Source organism: Bos taurus, chromosome 6, assembly GCF_002263795.3.
Source record: "Bos taurus isolate L1 Dominette 01449 registration number 42190680 breed Hereford chromosome 6, ARS-UCD2.0, whole genome shotgun sequence".
Classification (NCBI taxonomy): Eukaryota; Metazoa; Chordata; class Mammalia; order Artiodactyla; family Bovidae; genus Bos; species Bos taurus.
This window is the reverse complement of record NC_037333.1, coordinates 2,662,673-2,679,024: the sequence shown is the minus strand read 5'-3', so window position 1 is coordinate 2,679,024 and position 16,352 is coordinate 2,662,673. Positions and strand designations below refer to the sequence as shown.

At 37.7% G+C, this 16,352-nt stretch overlaps 1 protein-coding gene across 1 annotated transcript in view; it reads right to left on the bottom strand.

The window, feature by feature from the left end:
- Positions 1-7,778: 7,778 nt before the first annotated feature.
- NAF1 (nuclear assembly factor 1 ribonucleoprotein) overlaps positions 7,779-16,352 on the bottom strand; it is a 50,421-nt gene continuing 41,847 nt past the window's right edge. The window contains exons 7-8 of the mRNA NM_001075652.2: positions 15,657-15,759; positions 7,779-8,628 (exon numbers count right to left, since the gene is read on the bottom strand). Of these exons, the coding sequence (NP_001069120.2) occupies positions 8,174-8,628; positions 15,657-15,759 (558 nt within the window). The 3' untranslated portion in view covers positions 7,779-8,173. The remainder of the gene's footprint in view (positions 8,629-15,656; positions 15,760-16,352) is intronic.

The following is a 16,352-nucleotide window of genomic DNA, read 5'->3' as shown; positions in this document are numbered from 1 at the left end:
CTATAGATTCAATGTGATCCCTATCAAATTAACAATGACATTTTTCACAGAACTAGAACAAAAAAATTCCACAATTCATATGGAAACACAAAAGATCTTGAATAGCCAAAGCAGTCTTGAGAAAGAATGGAGCTGGAGGAATCAACCTTCTTGACTTCAGATTATACTACAAAACTACAGTCATCATGGAGAAGGAAATGACAACCTACTCCAGTATTCTTGCCTGGAGAACCCCATGGACAGAAGAGCTTGGTGGGCTACAGTCCACGGGTCGCAAAGAGTCAGACACGACTGAGTGACTTCACTTTCACTTTCACAGTCATCAAGACAGTATGGTACTGGCACAAAAACAGAAATATGGACCAATGGAACAAGATAGAAAGCCCAGAAATAAACCTATGGGCACCTTATTTTTGACAAAGGAGGCAAGAATATACAATGGGGCAAAGACAGCCTCTTCAATAAATGGTGCTGGGAAAACTGGACAGCTCCATGTAAAAGAATGAAATTAGAACACTTCCTAACAACATACACAAAGACAAACTCAAAATAGATTAAAGACCTAAATGTAAGACCAGAAACTATAAAACTCCTAGAGGAGAACACAGGCAGAACACTTGATGATATAAATCAAAGCAAGATCTTCTTTGACCCACCTCCTAGAGTAACAGAAATAAAAACAAAAGTAAACAAGTAGGGTCTGATTAAGCTTAAAAGCTTCTGCACAGCAAAGCAAACTACAAGCGAGGTGAAAAGACAACCCTCAGAATGGGAGAAAATAATAGCAAATGAAACAACTGACAAAGGATTAATTTACAAAATATATAAGCAGCTCATACAACTCACTACCAGAAAAACAAACAACCAAATCAACAAGTGGGAAAAAGACCTAAACAGACATTTCTCCAAAGAAGACATACAGGTGGCTAACAAACACATGAAAAGATGCTCAACATTCATCATTATTAGAGAAATGCAAATCAAAAGTATGAGATATCACCTCACACCAGTCAGATTAGCCATCATCAAAAAGTCTACAATGATTGATGCTGGAGAGGCTGTGGAGAAAAGGAAATGATCTTGCACTGTTGGTGTGAATGTAAATTAATAAAGCTATTATGGAAGATGGTATGGATACTCCTTAAAAAACTAGGAATAAAACTACCATATGACCCAGCAATACTACTCTTAGGCATATACCCTGAGGAAACCAAAATTGAAAAAGACACATGTATCCCATTGTTCATTACAGCACTATTTGCAATAGCTAGAACATGGAAGCAACCTAGATGTCCATCAACAGATGAAAGGATAAAGAATTTGTGGTACATATACACAATGGAATAATACCCAACCATAAAAAGGAATGCCTTTGAGGCACTTCTAATGAGGTGGATGAACCTAGAACCTATTATACAGAGTGATGTGAATCAGAAAGAGAAAGATAAATACCATATTCTAACACATATATACAAAATATATAAAAATGGTACTGAAGAATTTATTAACAGGGCAGCAATGGAGAAACAGACATAGAGAATAGACTTATGGACATGCGGAGGGGGGAGGAGAGGGTGAGATGTATGGAGAGAGTAACATGCAAACTTACATTACCATATATAAAATAGAGAGCCAAGGGGAATTTGCTGTATGGCTTAGGAAACTCAAACAGGGGCTCTGTATCAATCCAGTGGGGTGGGATGGGGAGGGAGATGGGAAGGGGTTTCAAAAGGGAGGGGATATATGTGTACCTATGGCTGATTCATGTTGAGGTTTGACAGAAAACAACAAAATTCTGTAAAGCAATTATCCTTCAATAAAAAGATTAATTTAAAAAAAGAGAGGAAAGCTTCTTTTCTAGAAAAATGTAAATGTCCCAGGCTTTTACTGGGTTCTAGTACACTGTGGCCAGAGAAGGCAATGGCAACCCACTCCAGTACTCTTGCCTGGAAAATCTCATGGATGGAGGAGCCTGGTAGGCTGCCGTCCATGGGATCGTTAAGAGTTGGACACAACTGAGTGACTTCACTTTCACTTTTCACTTTCATACATTGGAGAAGGAAATGGCAACCCACTCCAGTGCTCTTGCCTGGAGAATCCCAGGGATGGGGGAGCCTGGTGGGCTGTCATCTATGGGGTCGCACAGAGTCAGACACGACTGAAGTGACTCAGCAGCAGCAGTACACTGTGGGGGACAGGGGGTGAGAACAGGTTAAGAACCAAAGAGTCTATATTAAATAGTGGTTTCCTAGCCTAATACAAAGTATTTAACATTACTGCCAGACTCCAGGATCAGCTGTAACTCCAATAAACTGTCTTAGCAAGACCAGGTGTATCTGAGAAATGTGCTCCATCATGAGCTTCCCCAGTAAATGTCTGTGACAGTGTTTCTAAAATGTGTCCTGTAGGATATGGGACAGGGAGATGCTCACTGGAGAAAAATAAATGTGGGAAGTAACACATTCTAGAGTCCATATATTAGATTGAACCAAATGAATTTTGTAGGCAATTTCATAGATTTCAAAAAGTATCTGAACATATTAGTTAATGCCTATAGATTATTTTCTTCTGCCCTTGTATTTTAAACCCCTAATTTTGCTGGACAGGATTTATTTTGAAATTATGATACTGGCAATAAAGTACCAGGAATTATTAAAAAGCAGAGACATCACTTTGTTGACAAAGGTCTGTACAGTCAAAGCTATGGTTTTTTCCAGTAGTCATGTATGGATGTGAGAGTTGAACCATAAGGACTGAGCGCCAAAGAATTGATACTTTTGAACTATGGTGCTGGAAAAGACTCTTGAGAGTTCCTTAGACAGCAAGGAGATCAAATCAGTCAATCATAAAGGAAATCAACCCTGAATACTCATTGGAAGGACTGATGCTCCAATGTTCTGGTCACCTGATGCAAAGAGCCAACTCACAGGAAAAGACCCTGATGCTGTGGAAGACTGAGGGCAGGAGAAGCGGTCAACAGAAGATAAGATGGTTAGACAGCACCACCAACTTAATGAACATGAGTTTGAGCAAACTTTGGGAAATAACAGACAGGGAAGCCTGGTGTGCTGCAGTCCATGGGGTTGCAGAGTTGGACACGACTTAGCGACTGAACAACAACCAGGAATTACAGTTGGTCAAAAACCAAACTGCTATTAAATAAAATTAATCATTTGCTTTGAATGCATCAGCCACTAAGACAGCTGGCACACCCGAGGCTGACACTGCCATGTCCTGACACAAAGCACTGCAGGATGCATGGTCAAGCAGACATTTGGAGAGTGGTGCAATGGGGAAGAACACCCTCCCGTGTGTCACAGGAGCACACGTGAAAGGTTTCAAGAGCTGCAGCAATGGTTCTGCCAGTGGCTATGGATACTGAGAACACATTAGTTCACTTCTATCATCTAAACATTACAGATCACCACCATCTATACATCACGTTTTGATAGGGATTCTCTGCTAAAAAGTTTCATTCCTTTGTATCTGTCCCAGTATTTGGGCCATATTTTGTGTTAGTCTTCCCTCGTGGCTCAGATGGTAAAACCTCTGCCTGCAATGCGGGAAACCCAGGTTCGATCCCTGGGTCCTGGAAAAAGAAATGGCAACCCATTCCAGTACTCTTGCCTGGAAAATTCCATGGACCAAGGAGCCTGGTAGGCTACAATCCATGGATTGCAAAGAGTCAGACACGACTGAGCAACTTCACTTTCATTTTCACTTTGTGTTAGAAACAATGTTTAGCCCTTGTATTTTCAATGTAAATAAAAAGCTTTTACCCTATCACATCAGTTTGCTCTTTCTGGGGGATGTTACAGTGCAACTAACTACAAAATAAGTCAATGTAACATTTATTCCCATTTCATCAACCTTATGAGTAGAAATAAAAGGTACTGAACTAAAATATGCATAATAATCAGGCTTTTGCACTAACTTTCAAATGCATATATTTGCAAGTATACATATAAAATATAATTAAGTATACTTCTTTATTGAATGTGCAGAAGAAACTTTTCATTGTTTTCATTTTCATTCATTTTCATTATTTTACCATTTGATACACAATTGTGTACCTCATTTCCAGAACACTAAGTAATTGTACATGTCTGGAGTGCAGAGTCAAAGATGAGAGAAAATTTTATCGCTGCTAGTAGTTCAAAACAAGTACTTTGGCCTGATAGGTGGTATTAAGAAGGTATTTCTCAACTTTAATTTCAGAACAGTATAGTAAATGTTTCCATGGTTTTCTGGAACATAATTGCTACATAAATTTAGGATCTGGCTGGGTCAGATTGATGAGTAAGGCTTTTGGAATAAGGGCAATTTATCTGCAGAAAAGGACACAAATGTGTACTGCTGTTGCTTTTACCCTGAATGTACTGTCATAAATACAGACAGTATTAAATCATAGAGTACCTGCAACATAACTGGACAATTTCTCATAATCATTTTATTTTCCAGCTTGCATTCATTCTATTGTCTATTTTTTTTTTTTATAGACCTGAGAGTTTATTCATTGGAATCAAATAGGCAATGTCAGAAAGATTTTATGAACACATATTGTAAGAACATACAAACTGACTCTGCAGAACATTCATCTAGTTTTTAATTCCTTTCTTAAAAAGACCTAGTGTTTAACAACATACTTACTTTCCCTTGGGTTTCCCTGGTAGCAAAGATGGAAAAAGAATCATATCTCAACAATGGGATCATTAAACCAGTTAATCATATCATCTTAAAATGTTTAAATTCATAGTACTGAAAGCAAATGCCAATGATTGCTGCAATAGAATATATCTAAATGATACATTATGTCCAAGATTTTCTCCCTCCCCAAATCTTTAAGGAAACTTGTTCTTAAGAAACACTAAGATTTTTAGCATATGGGGATTTTAAATGCATTTTTTTAAAATCAAATAGTATTAAATTATAGACTGGAACTCAAGATTCTATTCATTATTAACTGAAGTCTTTACTGAATTTGTTATATCGCTGTGTTATGTTCTTAGCTTTTTGGCTGCGGGTTTGTGGGATCTCAGCTCTCTGAACAGGGACTGAACCCACACCCCCAGCACTGGAAGGCAAAGTCTTAACGACTGGACCTCCAGGGAAATCCCTCTACCCTTTTCCTATGTCTTGAAATTTTAATGTACTTGAGTTTCACCAACTCTAAACAAGCAAGGAGAAAGTAGCACAAGACGAGGCGGGGGTTGAGGGTGGGGAGTAACAAGTCAGAATGAATGGGTAGGAGGAGGGGAAAGGAAAGAGGGAAGAACAAGCATCTTGCAGTCTTCAACGTTCGCAAAGGTGAGACCCCTGTACACAGGCTCTGCCAGTGCATCCAACTGGTATGACAACTAGGCCCTACTAATCATTCAGTTACACAGCAGGATGGGTGCATTTTAGAACTTAACTTTATGACTTAACCATAAGGCTTCTGAAATGTATTTTGCAAAGTTCTGTACTGCACCTCCTATTCTAGGTCTACACTAGAGTCTCAACCCAGTTCTTTCAGTCTTTATTCCTAACATGAGGACAAGTCATCCAATTACCAAGGACTTCACTATCTTTTCCATTAAAGAAAGGAAAAGGAGAAAGACACTCATCTAATAAAATAAACGTATTAGCTTAGGCTATAATTTTTATTTCATTTTATCATTATTTATAACAAGACATGCAAAAGGCTTCCCTGATGGCTCAGATGGTAAAGAATCTGCCTGCAATGCAGGAGATTCGGGTTCAATCCCTGGGTCAGGAAAATCCCCTGGAGAAGGAAATGGCAACCCACTCCAGTATTCTTGCCTGGAAAATCCCATGGACAGAGGCGCCTGGCGGGCTACTGCCCATGTGTTGCAGAGTCAGACAAGACTGAGCAACCAACACACACAGACATGCAGAAGCATTATCTGTATGCTATAATGTGAATGACTATCTATTTCATTGTAGAAAAAAGGCTTAAAGAATAGCCTATTTCAGATGACAAATGGCATGTGAAGAATATTCTAAGTATTTATATTGGCTAGTAATTTAAGGATCTAAGACCATATGATTTTAAAAACAGCACTCTAAGATTAAGGTGATGAAAATTATAATATTTTTTTCCAAACTTGGGTTCCTCCTCTTAAACTCCAAAGATGTGTACAGCTAAAAAAATATATATATAACAGAACCAAGTGAGTGAGTTGTCATGAACAATTCAGGCAGCCAGTTTTATTTCTCTCTTCTTCCCCAACTCCCTCCACAGCCTCACTACCACCCTAAACAACTCCCTTCAGTCCCAGAGGGAAGGGTGTAGAAGTTGCAATAGACATGTACCCTGAAATCCACACAGACCAAGAATAAATCCTGAAATTCATCACCTGGGGGTACCTGTTAAAAGTGGTTTCCTAGATCTTATCTCAGATCTACTAAATTTGAATCTTAGGATAAAACTCAAGAATGTGCACTTTTAATAAATCATTCAAAGCTTAGGTCATTTCTGAAGTTTCAAAGGCCTTGAAATAAGTATAGGGAGGAAGGCAAGTTGGACCTAAGTACCTAAGGTAGCAGCTTAATTGAAGGCAGCAGTCAAATGGTATCACTCAGCTCTAAGTTTCTTCAGGTATTAAATAGATATTGTCAATATCTACAGTCTACTTTTGAACAGAGGTCTAAAGATTTTTTACATACCTTGAGGATTATAACAGCTCACTAACTTGTTGCAACTGAATGGCAACATCTCACAATTTCTGTTTTGGGGTTTCCTCAGTGCTTTTAGATATAGCCTCATGTAACTCTTAAAATATTTCATCAACCAAAAGAAGACTGTGTTTTACTATGCTGTAAGACTGTGCTGTGATCTATAAAGGCAACTCCTAAACAGAAACTGCAATAAATATCATTTCAAAAAAGAAACATGAAATACAACACATGTTTAAGCCAGTGTTACCACCAAAGCAAGAACCTCTCATCTCAAGACCCAAGAACCTGAATAGAGTCTCCTCAGCCTTTGGGGGTGGCGGGGGGAGGGGGAAGAAAATGGGGACCTGCAACTAGAATCCACATGCTTGTGATAAATTACCCGGTTACCCTAACCAGCAAACAAGTATTATTTTCTAAGACTGCCAAGGAATGAAAGATTGGAAAACACCAATTTAATATTAAGTACAGGTCTGAAGATCAGAATTCAGTTTATCTTCTTGCTGCCTCACTGGCAACCTTAGTGACTTGACTTCTCTGGAGTCCTTAGGCCGCTCCAAGGTTATTAAATTAGGACTACTCTAGGCTACTTTTAAAGCCTCTTCTATCTCTAAAATTCTAAGATTTCCTTACACTTATGTTTCATGAGTACATAATCATGTAAAATAACATTCACTGGTTATTTAATTAAAAGTCTACATTCAGTCTGTCATTTAATAGGTTTTTTTTTAAGCACTTAATCTGTGCCAGGCATCCAAGAATCTGGGAAATCCATATGGACACACAAGTCTCCTTGCTGTTGGTAAATGCACATTACTGTGAATGAATAATGCATTTTACTGTGAATACTCTTTGTGTCTCTTTAAGCAGTTAAACAGTAAAGTTTACTGGATCATGCCTGAATAATGGAAATCTGCACAGATAATGGAAAGCCTGTCAATGCAAAATAAATAAATATTAACTTTAATTATACACATGACTTCTGCCAAGACATAATAATGCTTTTCTTCTCTGTATTTTCACCTGCTTTTAAAAAAAAAAAAAAAAAGGTACATTTTAATGTATTGGTAAACTGCATTTACAACCAGAGTCAATTTTTAAAATATATTTATAAAAATAGTTTATTTTAAAGGCTTTCAATAGGACTTAACATTTTATTTTCAGATATACCAAGAAGATAATCAGTATGGTCAATATATTTTAATCCATGATGAAAGGTGCCCCAGATTATTAAATTGAGGCATACTATTTAATTAGGCAAGGTTCAAAGAATTAATTAAATATTACATAATTGGATTCCCCGCCACAAGTTTAACATTAAATTTTCATAAAGGTTACAATACATATCAACCTAAAACTGAAGGAACTATTTTTTAATTTACAATGCTTTAAAAATCTAGCTCTATAATCTCTTTTTAAAAAATGCTTCCACATATATACGCATGTGTGTACATAAAAGTCCACATTTCTCAGGAATGTATCAGATCAGATCAACCTAATAGTAAGGTCCAAAATGAGCAGAATTACCATCTCCAGAAGAGGAGGGCAGAGGCAGGGGTGGCGGGGGCGGAGGTGGGGCTAGGGAGTAGGGCAGGGGGATTATCGGGTGAGGGGCCACAGCAGGGGCAGCCCAGCCCATGTTTGCAGAGGCAGGCGGTGGGGGTGGGGGGGGAGGGAGGGAGAAGTTATGCATGTCAAACCCTGGAGGAGGGAAGGGATACTGTGGCATCATGGGGCTATCCTGTCTCTGTGGCGCAAATCCTGAAGGGTCCTGAGGGACCATGTGTTCTGCGTTATAAAACTGTGGAGGTGGGGGCCTGCTAGGGCAAGATTGAGGATATCTACCCTGGGAAAATCCTCTTGTGAATTCTCTGTTATGATATCCTTTGGAATGCTCTGAAGCAGAGCTATGAACATTCCAATTGTGATGTACTTCTGCAAAATCTTCACCTTTGAAGGAAAGAGCACAAAGACAAAATTAAAATTAATTTTCATACATCAAAATACAGTGTTTAAAATTTCAGGAATGCCTTAACTTCCAGTATATCTTACAGTCGTTATAATTTTGTAAGGCTTACAATGATCAACTTTAAATGAATCCTAAAGGTCAGAGGATCAGGAGAAGGAAAGTTTATCAAGATAAAACTTTGAGACAATAACCACTTGATTTCAGCCAAATACCACACAGAAAACTGGACACCACTTCCACTCACATGTTCAAAGGTGGTCAAAGAGGCTGAGCAGGGAGCCAGTCAGCACGTCCCCTCAATGACAATGCAGATCACATGGGGAACATAGACTTTTGTCTCTACTGGCAATAACTCCCTAAAAGCCTTCCTCCACTTCCTGCACTTGCAGTGGAGTCAGAGAAAACCCAGGACAGTCAAGACATTCATCACTGCCCAGCATAACAAGGCCAGTCCCAATAGTGTCAGGAGCAGTAATGAGGCACTCTTACATTCAGCAGACACAAGAGGAGGCCTGCCTGTGCCCAGGAGTAATGAGACAGCCCCAGGCTCAGATGTCAACTGAAGCTAAAAAGAAAAGCTTAACTCTTATACTCACCTGGACGTAAACAGTAATAATGCAACCTCCTTCCTTTCCCCGAAAGAACAAAACAACGTATTAGGTTGGTGCAAAGGTGACTGTGGTTTTGCATTGTTGAACTTTTGCCATTTCACATTGGAATACATTCTTAAATAAATGTGGTTATGTTACACATCATTAAATGCATATTTCTCACTTTATGTTTTTTCCCTAATGACTTATTATTTGCTGTTTATTTTATATTTATTTTAGACTGGAGAAATGATGTTTGACAAAAAGCAAATACAAGCAATTTTATTCTTCGAGATCAAAATGGGTCATAAAGCAGTAGAGACAACTCACAACATCAGCAATGCATTTGACCCAGCAACTACTAATGGACAGTGCAGTGGTGGTTCAAGGAGTTTTGCAAAGGAGGCTTGAAGATGAAGAGTGCAGTGGCTGGGTATTGGAAGCTGACAATGATTGAGGATCATCAAAGCTGATCCTCTTAACAACTGTATAAGAAGTTGCTAAAGAACTCAGTATCAACCGTTTTATGGTCATTTGCCATTTGAAGCAAACTGGAAAGATGAAAAAGCTCAGTAAGTGGCTGCCTCATGAGTTGACTGAAAAAAAAAAAGTCATTGTTCTGAAGTGTTATCTTCTTTAATTCTATGCAGCAACAACAAACCATTTCTCAGTCAGATTGTGACATGCGATGAAAAGTGGATTTTACACAACAGCTGGCAATGATCAGCTCAGTGGCTGGACCAAGAAGCTCCAAAGCACTTCCCAAAGCCAAATCTGCACCAAAAAAAGGTCATGGTCACTGTTTGGTGGTCAGCTGTCGGTCTGATCCACTACAGCTTTCTGAATCTCAGTGAAACCATTACATCTGAGAAGTATGCTCAACAAATCGAACTGATGCACTGAAAACCGCAACACTTGCAGCCAGCACTGGTCAATAGAAAGGGCTCAATCTTTTTCCACGACAATGCCCAACCACACGTCACACAACCAACACTTCAAAAGTTGAATGAATTGGGCTATGAAGTTTTGCCTCATCTACCATATTCACAAAAGCTCTCGCCAACTGAGGACCACTTCTTCAAGTAGCTCGACAACTTTTTGCACAGAAAATGCTTCCACAGCTCAAGGCAGAAAATGCTTTCCAAGAGTTTGTTGAATCCCAAAGGACAGATTTTTATGTTACAGGCATAAACAAACTTGTTTCTTCTAGTTGGGAAAATGTGTTCATTTTAACAGTTGCAATTTTGACTAATAAAGTTGTGTTAGAGCCTAGTTATAATGATTTAAAATTCACAGTCATAGATTGCACTCTAGTTGTAAAACAACAACAGTAGATTGTGATAATTAAAGACCTAAACGAACCATTGAAAAAGCTATACTCATACAATCAACACTGCAGATAAATGCAAACAGAATTGTAAAACAATTTATAACCACAGGAAGGCAGAAGAAAGACAACAGAGAAATAAAAATTAGAAAGAATACAGAAAAGAGCAGATTTAAGCCCAAACATATCAATAATTACATTAAATATAAATGGTCTAAATATACCAATCAAAACACAGTAGTTGGCAGAGTGGATTAGAAAACAACTATAGTATGTAAAAAGCTTATTTCAAGTGATAGTCACGTTGAATGTAAGAGAATGGAACAAGCTACAATATGCAATATAACTAATTATAATAAGATCAGATAAAACAGGCTTCAGAATAGGGACATTTTATGATAAAAGGGTCACCTACCAATTCTGTGCAATTAAAGACAATAGGAAAGGCCTGGAGGGAGGGGAGCCTGGTGGGCTACAGTCATTGGAATTGCAGAGTTGGACATGACCAAGCAACTAACAGTGAAAGTGAAGTCACTCATTCGGGTCCGACTCTCAGCGACCCCATGGACTGTAGCCCACTAGGCTCCTCTATCCATGGGATTTTCCAGGCAAGAGTACTGGAGTGGGGTGCCATTGCCTTCTCCGAACTCCCACCTTAAGAATCTATAAAAACCAAAACAAAATAAACTCAAAGCAAGCAGTAGAAAGTTAATGATAAAGAGTTAAAAGAATGCAAATGCTAATAGAAAAATAATAAATAAAAATCAATAACAAAGAATTGGCTCTGTGAAAGATCAATATAATTTGCTATCTTCTAAGCAAAACTGAAAAAATACAAGCCACAAATGATGAATATCAAAGACATCAAAATGAAGACAATCTTGCAAACCAACTCTACATACATAATTTGACAAATTAGATGAAATGGACCAACTCCTTGAAAAATAAAAGCTACTATAACCTATCCAACATGGAAAAGTAAGTAAACTATTAAGTAAACTGAATTTGTAATTAAGTCTCCCCAAAAAGCTATCTCCAGTCTGAAGTGGTTCACTGGAGATTTTTTTTACCAAATATAAAAAATTAACAGCAAGTCTACATAATGTTTTCAAGTATACCAAAAACAGAAAATCTCAATTCATTTTTATGAAACTACTCTGCTGACAATAAAACCAGTTAAAAATAGTCTGAAAGAAAACTAGACCAATACCTCTCATGAATATAAACATAAAAATCTTTATCAAAATATAAGCAAAATTCAGCAATATTTACAAAGAATTACACGCCATGGTTAACTGGTTTATTCCAGTGATGCTCATTCAATATTCTAAAACCAATGTAATCTACTTTATTAACAAGTTAATGAAGGAGTCTTGTGATATTATCAATCAATGCAGAAAAATAATTGTCAAAATTATTATTCGTGATTTCTGAAAAAATGTTTAGGACGACTAGACAGAAGACTAAACAGAAGCTTCCTCAACTTGATAAAGAACACCTACAGTAACCCTATACTAATATTATACTTAATGGTGAAATACTGAATGTTTCCTTCTATGATCAGGAATAAAACATACGTACTGAATATAGTGCCAGATATTACAGTCAATTCAGAACTGAAAGAGAGCTAAAAAAGCATACAGATTGGGAGGGAAAAGACAAACACTATTTCTATTTGCCACTGACATAACTGTCTACATTGAAATCTCAGGAGAAAAACTCCTAGAACTAATGAGTTCAGCAAAGCCACAAGACACAAGCTAAACATACGAACAATAATTATTTCTATATTCTAGAAATGAACACATGAACACAAATTAATGCAATAGCAGTTACAATGATTTCCCCCAAATTGAAATACTCAGGTGTATATATATTAAAAGATGTACAGAACTTACATTCTGTAAACTACATAATGCTGGTGAAAGAAATTTTTAAAAAATCTAAATTAATGGAGATGTATACCATGTTTGTGGAACAGAAGACTCAATCCAGTTAAGACGTCAATTCTCCCCAAACCAATACACAGGTTCAATCCAATTTCTATCAAAATCCAAGTAAGACTTTCTGTCAATATAGGGAAGTTTATTTCAAAAGTCATATGGAAAGGCAAAGGAATTAAAATGGCTAAAAATAATTATGAAAACTTTTAGGAAATAAAAAAGAGAAAATCTTTGGAATGTAAGTCTAGGAAAGGAATTCTCAGACTCCATCAAAGTAAAGCAGATAAATTGGGCTTCATCAAAACAAAAAAATTTCATTCTGCAAAGCTCCTTTATAATGATGAAAACTCAAGCTAAAGAAATATTAGCAATTAAATATAAACTCTCATAACTCAAGAGTAAAGCAGAAATACAATTAGAAAATGGGCACAATATGAACAAAAAAGCATTGAAGGGATATAGATAGCAAATGAACACATGGAAAGCTGGTCAGTATCACTAGCCATTAGGAAAATCCAAGTTAAAATCACAACTACGTATCATTCACATACTGATTAGAATGGCTAAAATAAAAAATGATGACAATGACAAATGCTTGTGAGAATGCAGACAAACTGGGCAACTCATACACTAGGGATAAGAATGTAAAGTGGTAAAGCCACAGGAAAAACAATATGAAAGACTCTCAAGAAACTAAACATGGAACTACAGTGGGCCCTTAAATAACACAGGTTTGAACTACATAGGTCCACCTTTAAGCAGATTTTTCTCAATAAAAACATACTATACAATCCATGCTTGGCTGAATCCACGGATGTATAACCATGGGTACAGAGGGCCAACTTTAAGTCATACAGATTTTCAACTGCATGGAAGGGAGGGGGATGTCAGTGCCCCTTACCCCAAAGTTGTTCACTTGTCAACTGTATTATATAACCCAACTGTACTCTTGGACATTTATCCCAGAGAAATGTGAACATTTGTGTTCACATAAAAATCTGTGCACAAATGTATAAAGCAGCTTTATTCATAAAACCCAAAACTGTAAACAACACAAATGCCCTTAAATGGATGAATGGTTAAACCACCTGTGGTATACTCATACTACAGACCACCACCCTGGAATGAAAACATACTTATTATACATACAACAATCTAGATGATTTCCAGAAAAATATGCTCAGTAACAAAACCCAACTGATAATTTATATGAACCATTCTTGACAGGACAAAATATATCACAGAAATGGCACACAGATGAGTGCCTGTCGGGAGTTGAGGAAACGGAAGAAGAAAGGAAATGGGTGTGGATATAACAAGGCAACATGAGGACCTTCTTCTGTGACTGCACTGGTGTTAAAAGCTAACAAAACACCTTGATTTTAGCTTAAGCACTATATCATTTAATTCTAAAAATGGAAGCAAACAGGTTTCTTGAAAAAAAAAAAAAAAGGACTGATAAGCACAAATGATTCTTTTACTTTTTATCCCAAGGGGCCATTTTTTACACCCCCAAGCTTGAAAACTACCCGAGTGTCCCTTGTGCCTCTCCTACCACACCCCACCCCATGCTGTGCGATGCCTCCAATACTGGCAGATGCCAGAAAGTACAAGAAAACCCCTAGATAGCTCCCTCAGTTTTCTTACTGAGCAATTTATACAGATGTAAATGAAGATTAAAAATACTATATACTACACTTAGGAGTGCCAAAGAATGCTCAAACTACCACAGAACTGCACTCATTTCACACGTTAGCAAAATAATGCTCAAAATTCTCAAAGCCAGGCTTCAACAGTACGTGAACCATGAACTTCCAGATGTTGAAACTGGATTTAGAAAAGACAGAGGAAACAGATCAAATTGCCAACATCCAGTGGATCATCGAAAAAGCAAAAGAGTTCCAGAAAAATATCTACTTCTGCTTTATTGACTATGCCAAAGCCTTTGACTGTGTGGATCACAACAAACTGTGGAAAATTCTTTAAGAGATGGGAATACCAGACCACCTGACCTGTCAAGAAGCAACAGTTAAAACTGGACATGGAACAACAGACTGGTTCCAAATAGGGAAAGGCATACATCAAGGTTGTATACTGTCACCATGCTTATTTAACTTATATGCAAAGTACCTCATGAAAAACGCTGGACTGGACGAAGCACAAGCTGGAATCAAGATTGCAGGGAGAAATATCAATAAACTCAGATATGCAGATGACACCACCCTTGTGGCAGAAAGAAAAGAACTAAAGAGCCTCTTGATGAAAGTGAAAGAGGAGAGTGAAAAAGTTGGCTTAAAGCCCAACATTCAGAAAACTAAGATCATGGCATCCGGTACCATCACTTCATGGCAAATAGATGGGAAAACTGTGGAAACAGTGACACTTTATTTTTTGGGGCTCCAAAATCACTGCATATGGTGACTGCAACCATGAAGTTAAAAGATGCTTGCTCCTTGGAAGAAAAGCTATGACCAACCTAGACAGCATATTAAAAAGCAGAGACATATATTAAAAAGCAGAGACATCCCTTTGCCAACAAAGGTCTGTCTAGTCAAGGCTATGGTTTTTCCAGCAGTCACGTATGGATGTGAGAGTTGGACTATAAAGAAAGGTGAGCACTGAAGAATTGATGCTTTTGAGCTGTGGTATTGGAGAAGACTCTTGAGAGTCCCTTGGACTGCAAGGAGATCCAACCTAAAGATCAGTCCTGCATATTCATTGGAAAGACTGAAGCTAAAGCTGAAACTCCAATACTTTGGCCACCTGATGGGAAAAACTGACTCACTGGAAAAGACCCTAAGGCTGGGAAAGATTGAAGGCAAGAAGAGAAGGGGATGACAGAGGTTGGATGGCATCACCAACTCAATGGAGAAGAGTTTGAGTAAACTCAGAGTTGGTGATGGACAGGGAAGCCTGGTGTGCTGCAGTCCATGGGGTTGCTAATTTGTGATTTGTGATTTTGCTTCAGACACGATTGAGTGACTAGACTGAACTGAATGCTGAGGAGGGCACGGCAACCCACTCCAGTATTCTTTCCTGGAGAATTCTACGTACAGAGGAGCCTAACAGATTCCAGGCCCTGGGGTCGCAAAAGTCGGACACAACAGAAGAGACTTAACATGTATGCACATTTTCTACATTTAACTCACCAGGTTCATTAAATTCAGATCTGAATTTTTTCCGACCTTGAATCTGAGATTTTTTCCTCTGTTTGGCTTCTTTTTCCTTTTCATCATCACTGAAATCCAAGGCCTTACACGAAAAAAATAGATTTATGTCATATGCATTTACCAATCCAATGGTACATTATCAGAGGTAAAGAGAATAAAGCACTTATTTAAGTGACCCTGAAAGTTAATACATGTACACATGACACAAATCAGAAGGCATAATGCCGTGGCAATGTGAATGCTAAAATAGGACTGCTTCTGATTGCGTAATCCTCTAAGTGGGCATCCACTGACTCACACAGCGTCAGCAAAATCACAAATTAATACAGATCATGAACCTTTAGCACTGCTTGAGAATCTACAATGACCAAAGTTAAATCTATAAATATCAAGAATTTACAAAACTGAGAAACTTCATCAGAACTTATGAGCACATTAAAAAACTCTTATAATTGTATTTTTGTTTTATAAAAATGCAAAAGTATAAATTCATGCTATTTTTAAGAACGTATATACTCATTGCTGTAATTTTCATGTTTTAATAAAGACCATATATATCAAGCTACTTTGAAATGTAAATTATTATTGCTGACAAGAAAAAGAACACTCTTTTTAGGAAGGTGAGTATCCTGTAAAAAATGGAGAAGTAGGCAGACTGTAATTATTTTCTACCTC